Source organism: Arctopsyche grandis, chromosome 9, assembly GCF_051622035.1.
Source record: "Arctopsyche grandis isolate Sample6627 chromosome 9, ASM5162203v2, whole genome shotgun sequence".
In the NCBI taxonomy this organism is placed as follows: Eukaryota; Metazoa; Arthropoda; class Insecta; order Trichoptera; family Hydropsychidae; genus Arctopsyche; species Arctopsyche grandis.
This window is the reverse complement of record NC_135363.1, coordinates 27,676,810-27,689,725: the sequence shown is the minus strand read 5'-3', so window position 1 is coordinate 27,689,725 and position 12,916 is coordinate 27,676,810. Positions and strand designations below refer to the sequence as shown.

Genomic DNA, 12,916 nt, shown 5'->3' with positions numbered 1-12,916 from the left:
ATCATACAAATATGGATCAGTATTATCGTACGCTACACAGTACACATACATATATTATATGTACATAAATAATTTTTTTTAGATTGAAAAACTAATGAAAAATGGTTGTGGCTATTTGCAGGTACTATATATGCGACAGGCGCTAAGTCTTCTGCACATGCGCGTGAACTTATAATCCGATTATAATTTTTTACATTTAATGTATGCTAGACTTGTTTAATCAATCGTTCATTATACACGAGGCAAATAAATTTCGCACGTTATTATAATAGATTTATATCATTTAGCTGGTTCGCGGCTTGTACTTGTATGTAGGTATTATACGTTGTATATGATAATAATTTTCAAAAATTAATAATATTAATTAATTTGGATTATATTTTTAACCCTACGTCACTTTACGAGTTCGAACTAAATTTTAAAAGGCTTAAAACAAAATTTTAACAGTAAACACGCTGACAGTGACAGCTCACGCGCATGCGCAGAAGGCTTTACGCCTGTCGCAGATGTAGTACCTGCAAATAGCCAATAATTCGCAGATATAGTACCTGCAAATAGCCAATAATTCGCAGGTATAGTACCTGCAAATAGCCACATCCATGAAAAATACATCATTCTATTCTAATGACTTGAAAACGACACACTTTTAATTGGCATACATACGGTTCGGTGATTACTAGTCAAATGTGAACCGGTCACAGGACAACTGGTTGCTCTAGATCGGTCACACGTGATCACCCGTCACACTTAAACTGGTCACACCCTTAAATCGGCCAACCAGTTTTCTCGTGACCGATTTTAGGGTGTGATCAGTTTGCTCGTGACCAGTTTTCGGGTGTGACCAGTTTTCTCGTGACCAGTTTTAGTGTGACGGGTGATCACGTGTGACTGATCTAGAGCGACCGGTTGTCCTGTGACTGGTTCACATATGTCCGTTTACCATACATACGTAGTTAAATCCATAAACGATTCCACGGTATCAAAAAACTTGCACTTTTTACATCGTATCCAAAAGCTTAATACATTTATACCATCCCATTCCGGTTACATACCCCTTTTTTTTTTAGAAAAATATACAATATACGCATATAAAAGATATACTAATTAGCACGAAGATACATTTATTAATTTATGGCACAATTCGACTTCGTTTTAACGTTCCGCGTTTAGGTTTCAGGATTTTTATTGAGAACGACAGCCGGAAAGATGAGTGGAAATGGAGACATTTCCGTGCCGTCTGTCGGAGCCAAGATTGGCGTCGGAGGCCGTGGATCAGGCTCTGAACAACCGAGCAGCCAATGAGTCAACATTCTCCCTTTGCCTTTGAGCTCGACTTCTCCACGCAGCTCCATCTTGAATGTGCCAAACTTATTCAGAATCTGTTTGGTCGCATCGCTCATATGTATCATCAGAGCTGAAATCGAACCGATGTATTACATACACTATATAAAATATTATTTAAATATATTGATCAACGTTGTATTACGTGTTCCAGCCGATTCCATTCTGGATGCTGTGTTCACTGTATCACCAAACAGACAAAAATGAGGCATCTTAACACCAACGACTCCGGCACAGACCGGACCGGAATGTATGCCTATGCGTATTTTCAACTGGTAATCTGGTGTATGCCTTACGGTGAATGTTTTCACAGCATCTAATATAGCAAGTGCCATTAAACAAACCTCCCTAGCGTGATTATCTCCATTTCGCTCTGGCAAACCAGATACAACCATGTAAGCGTCTCCTATTGTTTCCACCTGAAATGTGTTTGTTAATATATCATACATATTTATTTATTTATTAATAGTATTGGACCATTGTGGCATTACAGGAAGAACCTAATGCGCCACAATGGCCTACATTTGATGAAGATATAAAAACAAGTAAAATATAAAATAAAGAAAAAAAGCAGAAAACATGGTAAAATAAAATAATAAAAAAAGTAACAAAAGGAAAATTATACATCAGAAAAAAAATGAACAAAAGTGTAAAAATCAAAAATAAAATCCATAAATCCCATTCTTTGTTTACATTGAACATAATTAAAATAGTAGATAAAAATGTACATAAGGAGAAAGAAAAAGAAAAAGTAAAATAAATTAAAACAAAATATGAATAAAAAATAAAATCACAGCGAGGCCCAAATGGAAGAGAGTAGATCAAGATTCCACTCATACATCACATTCAAATTAAGAAAATAATGATGAGCCCAGGTTACCAGATAAATATGTTAAAATAATATCCGATAATCTACGCTCACCGAGGTGGAAAATATCGCATTCAGGGACGGCAGCAACGATTTCATTGAGAAGTCGAATAGCTCTTGGTATAGGAGCCATTCGAAAAAGAACTGTGCAAGCAGGAGGTACAACCATCAAATGATGATGTCTACCACGCACATAATTATTAGGGATATAAAGTCCCAACTGTTCCAGCAACAACGGGCATGACGTATTACCACGCAGTAGCTGGAGAACGAAACGAATTAACGAGAAGTTTCTCCGAAGTTCAAGGGAATTATACCCAAGCATGCTCAAAAGGAAAGGAGTAGGATAGAGAGATGGGTAGTACCCATACTCTTTCTTATAAAGAAAACGAAGAAATGCTTTTTGAACTTTTTCGATAATAAGAGAGTAGTTTGCTTCATGCGGATTCCACACATCGTATTATACTCTAGCTTACTTCTAACAAGCGACTTAAAAAGCAAGCGAGAAGACAAAGGGTTGGAGAATAACCTAGCATATCTCAAGACAAATCCAAGTCGACGAAAGGAAACGTCAGCGACTGTCTTGATGTGGTTGTGAAAGGTGAATTGAGGATCAAAAGTGATACCCAAGTCGACCATAGATTCCACACGCTTCAACAACACGGATCCAATGGAATATCCGTGACAATAGAGCGATTTCGCACGTCCATAACTCATAATGGCACATTTACTAGTATTTAGTTCAAGCCCTAAACTGGAACTGAACTCTAAAACAGCGTTAATATCCGCTTGAAGGAGAGAGGCTTGCCTCTCATCCTTAACATCAAAGAATAATTTAAAGTTGTCTGCAAACAAGAGTCATGAAGCATTGCGTAGTACTTTAGGGAGGTTATTAATGACTATTGTAAATAGTAAAGGGCCTAAGGTGGACCCCTGAGTTACACCAGATCGTGTAAAAAATTAAGGAGATTCATAAATACCATATCTAACAAATTTCTTCCTATCACTAAGATAAGAAGCAAAGAGTTTAAGAAGACGTGGAGAAAAGCCCACTTCAGCTAATCTGATCATAAGAGGGTCATTATTGACAAGATCAAAGGCTTTACGAAAGTCAAAGTAGGCTACATTAACTTGTTGCCCACCGTCAACTTTAGACATGGTATAATATGAAAACATATATGAAATGCTTTACACAGTTGTTTTAAGTGCTTACTTTGTACACATCATAGAATTCTATAATTCTGTCGAAGGTGCTGTAGAGATCGTTCAGCAGATCCACAACCTCCATAGGCGTACTTTGAGCGCAGAGCACCGTGAAGCCTACAATGTCGCTGAAGTATATTGTAACACACTCGAATTGTTCCGGTTGAACCATTTCTCCGGCCATTAATTGTTGAGCAACTAGTCTGAAAGTTATCATATATAATACATACATACGTATTGATTGAATTTAAAAATGCTTATCGTAGATGTATGTACGTTGTTCTTGAGAATAGATCCAACGCGCATGGGTAATGTATTTCGGCGATCATTGTACGTACCTTGGTAATACTTGATATAGCAATTCTTCAGAACGTTTCTTCTCTAGCGAAAGTTGTTCCGTTTTTTCTTCTACGAGTGTTTCTAAATTATTCGCATACTGTTCCATTCGCTTCAAAAGGTCATCCATCAAATTGTCACAATAGCCTCTGAAATGTACTAGATTTTAATATTTATCACTTATATGCTGTATTAATGCATATTAAAACTAGTATTACTTCATTATGCAGCGCACGGTGATTTTCAATGAGTCAAAAGTCGGCCTCTCTTCCGAGTTATCGTTCCAGCATTTCTCCATCAATTCCATCAAACTATCCGGACAATCCCTTTGCTCTACAGCTGGTCTAAATGGAGGCGTTTCCCTAGTGCTCACTCTGTTTATAATATCTATATTAAAATATAAAAAATATTACAGAATCATGTCAACATATTTATTTATTTAACATATGTACATATACATATAGCCAGCAGCATAGCTCGGTCGTTAAGCTTCTGCTTAGCGTCGAGAAGGCACCGGGTTCGATCCCAGGGCCGGGCCTCGAATGAAAATGAATTTTTTCAGAGTATGCTGTTGGTTAGACCTGGATTTGTGACTTCAGGTTGATCGTTTCCTATCAGAGTTTGCCAATTTTCTCTGATTTCATTGTTGAAACGGTTCCCGGAAAAAATTGGCTGAAAATCCCTCCTATACGATATGTCACATATAATTTGTTATTAATTAATGTGCAATAAATAAGTTTGTGTACAAATTGATAGATGTCTCATTGATTTGCGAGTTTTTCAGTGTCTCGTAATTCAGTGATTTATATAAAAATGCTGCATTGTAATTGTAATTTGTATGTAATTGGCCAGGAAGGTGCATTGGGGTTTACATGTAAGGCCTTCCTGGTATATATGTAAAATAAATAAATAAATAAATATCAGGAAGGCCTAATAGGTAAACCCCAATGCGTCTTCCTGGCCAATCATAAACATCACAATTTAGACAGTAATTTTTACAGAGTATCATAGAGACGTCTATGGATAAATCTGCATTTTTGCAGCATTTTACAAAATAATTGAATTCGAGATTTTTAAAAACTTGAAATTTGCGTGAAATGGGTTATGAAATGAATTTGTAGAAACCGTTTCAATGAAAATCAGATAAATCGGCAAACTCTGGTAGAAAATGATCGGCCTGGAGTAGCATATTCAAGGTCTGGCCAGCAGCACTGGTGGAATTGAACCCACGACCTAACCACCAATCTATACTGCTGGATATAATAATAGAATTATAATAAAAACAAAAAAAACCCATCGTTCACCTTGAGGGTCTAAGAATTGACGTGCCACTTCGAATGGTCCACCCCTAACAACTATCTCTTCTAAAATGATTCCAAAACTATACACATCTCCTTTTTGAGTGGCTGGTATTCCAGGAATCACAGTTACAGGTAGCAGTTCTGGAGCTATCCAAAGCAATTCTGAAATTATGCATTATTCAATATGTGTGTGTTATTTTATTTTTAAATTATTTTATATGCATTGATTTATTTGAATCTTACTATTGTAATAATTTTGGTCTTTTATCACTTCGGTAGGAGTCATTAGCGTTGAAAGTCCAAAATCAGATATTTTAAGTACAAATCTTCCATCAATGAGACAATTGTATGACCGCAGCCTTCCGTGAACCATCACTTCTGAGCTATGAAGATATGACATACCCTATACACAATAAATTATTATTTATACTTGTAAACATTGTAACTTTGATTCGGTGAAGTAGGAAAAGGGGTTCGACAAGGTGACACTATATCGCCAAAGGTATTTAACGCAGTGTTTGAGGACGTATTTTAGAATTCAGATAAGGTAAATACAAGTATTTTATTTCATTGTAATAATACTGACAAGCATTTCGAATGTACTATACATATATAATAGACTAATTCAATTGCTGAATGTGGTAAATTGGTCTTAAAAATCAATATTAATAATATTCAAATCGTGATTAAGGAATTTCGCATGCTAAATAGAATAGGTTGTGGCTATTTGAAGGTACTATATCTTCAAATTATTGGCTATTTGCAGGTACTATATCTGCGAATTATTGGCTATTTGTAGATACTATATCTGCGACAGGCGCAAAGCCTTCTGCGCATGCGCGTGAACTGTCACTGTCAGCGTGTTTACTGTTAAATTTTTGTTTTAAACCTCTTAAAAATTAGTTCGAACTCGTAAAGTGACGTATAGTAAAAAATATAATCCAAATTAGTTAATATTATTAGAAAATTATTATCATATACAATGCATAATACCTACTTACAAGTACAAGCCAAGAACTAGCTAAATGATATAAAGCTATTATAATAACGTGCGAAATTTATTTGCCTCATGTATAATGAACGATTGATTAAACAAGTCTAGTATACATTAAATGTAAGAAATTATAATCGGATTATAAGTTCACGCGCATGCGCAGAAGGCTTTGCGCCTGTCACAGATATAGTACCTGCAAATAGCCAATAATTCGCAGATATAGTACCTGCAAATAGCCACAACCAATAAAATAAAGTAGTATGTAGGAATAGTCAATAATTATTTATACCTAGGACAAATGGTGTGTATGACTGGCTGTAAAGAAGAGAAAATAAGACGAAGAATAAAATTTGGATGTAGTGCAATGAATTTTGTGTTGAAATCTAAATATTCCGATATATTTGAAATATTAAAAAAACAATCGAACACGTTTGATCAATGCCTTTCAGCCAATGGGGATGAAAAACTTGGATATTAAATGCAAGTATGCTATATATAAAAACATTAAATCACATGGAGAAGCAGTGCCGGCCTTAAAATCTATGGCGCCCTCGGGCAATTTTTTATAAGTCGATTTAAGTTTATTTTCAGTAGATATAGAGCTTCAAAACTGTATAGTCTATTTTGTGACATTGTAGACCAGAGATAAGTTTTAATCAATTTAAGTTTTGAAAAACTATGTTCACCAATTGGTACAGTTTCAGGCAGTGTCAGCAAATTTGGATACAATTCTTGTAAATTATGCTGTTTTATAAAATTGAATGCAATGAGTGGATTAATTTAACCTTGAACTTTATTTGGAAGAAAGGCTTTTAAATTAACAGGTTCATAGCAAAGTTCATTACTTATAATATCTGATTTTTAATTCGCGGTGAGCTTAATTTGAAGATCGGCACTTTCCAGTAGATTGTTTACAAAATACAAAAAACGCCCACGTCTCTGAATATTCGTTCAACTCTTCGAATATTCCTTTGATTGACACTAATGTATCTAAGAATTAAAAATTAATTTAATCGAAGACTTAAAAAACTCGACCTCTTACTGTTTCTCGGTTCGTTTTGTGTATTTTTGTCAAATTGCCGTCTCACGCGTATAATTATTTTTTAATTGTTTAAATACCGACTCAATTTGTAATTTCTTAGCTTTTTTAAAACCGTTCTCTCTATAATCATTCAAAAATAAACAAAATTTCCGTACATTCGGGGATATCCATATATTTTGCTTGAAAAGCTTTAAAAACAACGTTTATTTAAAATAGAACATCGTTCCAAACAATTATTGAAACAAGAAAGCTGAAATCTTTTAATTATCCCGCTAATGTGGTTGCTTCATGAGCTACACTAAGGGCCGGGCCGCACCGCTCAACTCGCGAACAACTTGGTTGAGGGCGACCAGACCAATGCATGCAGGTAGATGGGACATGCCACACTCGTCAACTTGTTTGTCGCACACATTTCCATACATTTTTTCGTGTCGCGCAACAAGTCGGCCGACAAAGTTGCACGGTGCGGCCCGGCCCTTAGATCCTTTCTTTCAGTTTCAGATAAAGTAATAAAAGTATTGTGAACGTCAACAATTTGATAACGGACTGCTTTGACACTGGCTATTTTCGCTTTCCATCGTGTGGCAGATAATAAGGAATATAATTGCACATAATCAATTAAAATCTTCCAGCGATGTATTGAAGCTGAATATAGTGTAAACAATCTTTGGAGAATACCGAAAAAAGTTTGCGATGTTACAGAAGATTTCGCAGCATCGTCGAAATGTGAAACTAATTTTTTTGAAAAGCATAATAGATTTATAATTCAAAATGAATATAATTTGCCGAGTACAAATGTTTGAGCTTAAAAAGTAGAGGCGCCTTTGGCACTCTAATGTAAAACTTTTTAGGGTCTTTGCTGCTCTAATTTTAAATTTTAAAGCGCCTTCGGCGCGTCGAGCAGCGCCCCCCGACACAGCCCCCCCAAAACCGGCACTGTGGAGAAGTATGGAGAAGAGTTCCGTAAAGAAATACACATGTACATACATGGGTGAGAATTAGGATACCAAATTACTCGACTTTTTTTGTATTTGGGTAGTACGAGTATATGATTGGGTAAGGATTTATTGTTTGAGTTGAAAGCTAGTCTTGCAAATTTCTTGTATCCATCCTTACTTAAATAGGTAGTCGTACTTACCGGGTACTAAAAAGTAATTTGGTATCCTTAGCTCACTAAAGCATGATCAGTGGGATAAGAAATTAGACAAATTGTTAGCAAATGTGAAAAAAGGAAGCATGATACTAGATTAAAATTCACAAGTAAGGCAGAGTGGACAATTAACGAAAAAATGAGGAAAATGTGTGGTATTGTATGCTAATTTTTTTTGGAGTGATAAATTCCATTGAGTATGTACCTTGACGATATCTTGAATCAGCGACATTCTGAAGTTCCAATCAAGTTTTAAAGCATCGTTATTTAAAACGTCTTTGAGCGAACCTTTCGGACAGTATTCTGTAAGAATCAATATGTTAGGACATTCGATACACGCTCCTACGAATCTCACAGTGTTCTCGTGGGACACATCTCTTACCTACAAAGTGACATAATTAGTCAACACCTGCACAGACATTAATTACAATATATAATGCAAATAATTTACAATCTCAATATGTGATATATAAGTAACACACGAGGTCTACAAATCATAGCAAATAAGGAAACATACTTGTTTAATTTCCCACAAGAGCTTTTTATTCAGATCTACCTTCTTCTTAATGACTTTTTTAATTGCTACCCTGTTCCCTTTGTATATTCCTATCGTCGTGTAGACTTGAGCTAGCGGAAGACTGTTGCAAGATACGATGGATGCCCGTGCGCTGTGCAATCCGTATGTTAACTGTTCAAAAACAAAAAGTGTACCTGACCAATCATTGCTCCAGCTATTTAATTGTAATGTAAAAATTTAAATTACTTTGAATACATCGTTTATTTTTTGAAGACCTAACTTGGAGCCGAACGGCTTCCCCTCCAACAGCACCTCTTCAGGTCTCACTCGCCAAGACATGTTGTTCAGATCGGCCGATAGTCTCATGTGCCTTAAAATATTTAAATATTCATTCATCATGGATAGACTTAGTTTTGCCTGATGGAACCAACCCACGCGAGTATTGTTTTGTTACTTCGTGAATAGGTTTGGTGCAAACGATCGACAAGCGCCAGACAGACTGAACCACAGATTAACTGGATGGCTGCTTCAAGCGCAATTCTCGACTTCACGAATGATAGATGGCACATCAGATGACGAGTAACCTTTCGATGTGCACAGATGCAATTATTAAAATTGAGTTGGATCTTTCTGGCGAGTTTAATTTGGAACTAAAGTTTCAGAAGCACAGAACGTATACAGGGTAGGTATGTCGGGGCTTCGGGTAGATTTCCCTTAGTGTAAGTGCGAGCAGTGCGCACGCATAAGGTACACGTGTCGTTAATCTGTGGTTCAGTCTGTCTGGCGCTTGTCGATCGTTTGCACCGCATCGTTCGTGAATATATACTCTCTTCCATTTGGACCTTGTGGGGATGTTTCGTATCTGCGGTTGGTTCTTATATGTATGTATAATCAGCACTGGCTCCATACTATATATTCTGTTATTTGATATTTTTTTATTGTGTATTTTAGTTTTTATTATTTTCCTTATGTAATTTTTATTACAATTACAAGGCTTTTCTTAGTTTTACTTTCGCCTTTATAACATTTCATACTTACGTGACTCAAGGCTTTAAGTAATATATGTATTTAATTACATAAATTTAAGCCGGGATCATAATTTTGATTGAAACCTTAATCATCATTGTATTGCTTCAAGAATACATTGTATCGATATTCTGTGTGTCTGTGTGTGTGTGTGTATCTGAGATAACGCTCGCCGTACTATAATAGTTGTTTTGATTCAACATATGTACGTAACAGCTAAAACAATGCCAACAAAACGTACGAATATAATAACAAAACGAAATAAGTTCTTTATATACTGTTTGCTACCAATGTTTCCTGTAGGGCATAGAGGAAACATTGATATTTGCCTAGAGTCTAGGCAAATAGACGGCATTTACCGCTATCTATTGAAAATGTATTTAATTAATTAACTGTACATATGTAATTCAAATTATACATAATAATTAATATATGTATATTTATGTAGTTCAAATAAAGATATTCCACTAAGACTGTTATTTAGGGTGGGATTATAATTAAGATTGTAATCTGAAACATTATTGTGTATACATTATTTTATATATATATATATATATATATATATATATATATATATATATATATATATATATATATATTTTTTTTTTTTTTATTTTATATTTTACTACTTTTAAATATACACTTTTTTATATATTGTCTTAATATTTTTATGTACAAACCTAAGAAAAGACTTGTTTTAAAAAAAAATACTACCGTTTTTTTGGATATTATTTTTTATCATATTTTTCTGCTTTCAATTTCTTATTTTCATTCTGTTTATTTTTTTTCTATGTAGGCCATTGTGTCGCATTAGGTTCTTCCTGTAATGCCACAATGGTCCAAAACTATAAATAAATAAATATTCTTCTGTGAAATGTGTGTATCATCATGTCAGACTATCAACTGTCGCCATAAGGCAGAGCATCGTAACCTGTGTACTGCGGTATTATGTGTTCCTCGAACAGCATTTCTGCCTAATGCGTGTGAGTGAGATCGCGTGTGAGGGAGAAAACCAATGTTAGTTAGTGTTTTGTTCCTATGCATATACGGAATAACTAGCGACTGCCAATGAAGTACATATGTATGTACGTAGCTGACAAACTCTACGAGTAGTAAACAATGTGTGCCGCGAATATCCAAAGGTTATGATGCTCTGCCATAAGGAGTTTACCGGGCCGAGTCGGTCAGAGTACACGTGTACGCTAAAATATGAAACCATTGTTTCTTCAGTAACTATTAATGCCAACACGGTCACATACTTTCATGGAAAGATAGGAAAATACTCGGGGGCAAAATCTATTTTTAAAAAAGGTATGCATAACATTGACCGTTGCTTTCTATTATGTACAGATAAGATTTTTCGAAGATGCCGATTTTAAAACATTTATTTAAAAATTTAAATAAATGTGCAATTATGAGCTATGGACGTGCACATTCTCTCTATTGTCACGGATATTCCATTAGATCCGTCTTGTTGAAGCGTGTAGAATATATGGTCGATTTGGGTATCACTTTTGATCCTCAACTCACCTTTCACAACCATATCAAGAAAGTCGCTGACGATTCCTTTCGTCGACTTGGATTTGTTTTGAGATATGCAAGATTATTCTCCAATCCTTTGTCTTCTCGCTTGCTTTTCAATTCGCTTGTGAGAAGTAAGCTAGAGTATAATGCGATTGTGTGGAATCCGCATGAAGCAAATTACTCTCTGATGATTGAGAAAGTGCAAAAAGCATTTCTTCGTTTCCTATATAGGAAAGAAAATGGGTATTACCCATATCTCTACCCCACTCTTTTCCTTTTGGGCATGCTTGGGTATAATTCCCTTGAACTTCGGAGAAACTTCTCATTAATTCGTTTCGTTCTCCTGCTCTTACGTGGTAATACGTCATGCCCGTTGTTGCTGGAGCAGTTGGGACTTTATGTCCCTAATCACTATGTGCGTGGTAGACATCATCATTTTCTGGCTGTACCTCCTGCCCGCATGGTCCTTTTTCGAATGGCTCCTATTCCAAGAGCTATTCGACTTCTTAATGAAATCGTTGCTGCCGAGACTGAATGTGATATTTTCCACCTTAGTGAGCGTAAATTGTCGGAAATTACTCTAACCCATTTATCTGGTAGTCTGCGCTCATCATTGTTTTCATGATTGATTGTGATTTATGAGTGAAATTTTGATTAACTCTCTTCCATTTGGGCCTACAGGGATGTTTTGTATTTGTAGTTGTTTCTTACATATTTATTGAAACTGCCTGTAGGTGCAAGGCATTCCTTATGCTATATATTTTTTTATTTGATATTTTTACTTTATCTGTTATTATTAAATGCTGTTTTTATGTTTATGTATGGATGTATTTATGTTTATGTTCAAATGTATTTTTTTTTATGTATAATTGATGGGTGTATTATTTTCGTTGTGTATTGATTTGTGTTCAATTGTTATTTTGTTTTTTTTTTTGTGTTATGTTTTTGACCATTGTGGCGCTTTAGGAATTCCTGTTATGCCACAATGGTCTGTTTAGAATAAAATAAATAAATAAAACAATACTCATGTACGTTGGTTCCAAACAGACAAAATTTCAAATATGTATGTATGTATGTGTGTGATAAAAATACGGTGAATTTATTTAATGATTCCATTTAATCACTGCTAGTCTTTTTTCTTGGGGTTGATGAGAATTGAAAAATAGTGAGCGAATTTTTTTTGCAGTACATATTCAGGTATCTTTGTACATTCACCATATTTTTTAGCCACATAACATATGTTGATCGCTCGTATTATTTTAGATAATTGGGGATACTTACTTGTAAGCCAAAAAGGTCAATGTTGCCACGAATGCCAAGAAGATTCCAAAACCGATCGTGGTGTACACGATTACGTTTGTTACTAACGAATAAGCAGCGTGCAAATAATAGCAACATTATTATACATTAGAATTAGACTGGCTCTCGTTTTGTTGGAGGACATTTCAATTGATCGCTATTCCAATAAGTGTACATATATAATGTATATTTAATGGTGCTTACAGACTAAAACAACGACGATTTTGGGCCAACTTTTTTAATCAGCAGGATAAAACCAGTAGCGTACAAAATATTGAAATAAAAATTAAATTAAAAAATTGAAATTAAATATCA

At 35.1% G+C, this 12,916-nt stretch overlaps 1 protein-coding gene across 1 annotated transcript in view; it reads right to left on the bottom strand.

Moving 5' to 3' along the window:
• Nucleotides 1-1,106: 1,106 nt before the first annotated feature.
• LOC143916820 (atrial natriuretic peptide receptor 1) overlaps nt 1,107-12,916 on the bottom strand; it is a 100,413-nt gene continuing 88,603 nt past the window's right edge. Inside the window, exons 10-20 of the mRNA XM_077438067.1 lie at nt 12,584-12,665; nt 9,008-9,122; nt 8,753-8,923; nt 8,441-8,617; nt 5,293-5,452; nt 5,053-5,211; nt 3,967-4,135; nt 3,751-3,897; nt 3,423-3,615; nt 1,487-1,760; nt 1,107-1,414 (exon numbers count right to left, since the gene is read on the bottom strand). Of these exons, the coding sequence (XP_077294193.1) occupies nt 1,167-1,414; nt 1,487-1,760; nt 3,423-3,615; nt 3,751-3,897; nt 3,967-4,135; nt 5,053-5,211; nt 5,293-5,452; nt 8,441-8,617; nt 8,753-8,923; nt 9,008-9,122; nt 12,584-12,665 (1,895 nt within the window). The 3' untranslated portion in view covers nt 1,107-1,166. The remainder of the gene's footprint in view (nt 1,415-1,486; nt 1,761-3,422; nt 3,616-3,750; nt 3,898-3,966; nt 4,136-5,052; nt 5,212-5,292; nt 5,453-8,440; nt 8,618-8,752; nt 8,924-9,007; nt 9,123-12,583; nt 12,666-12,916) is intronic.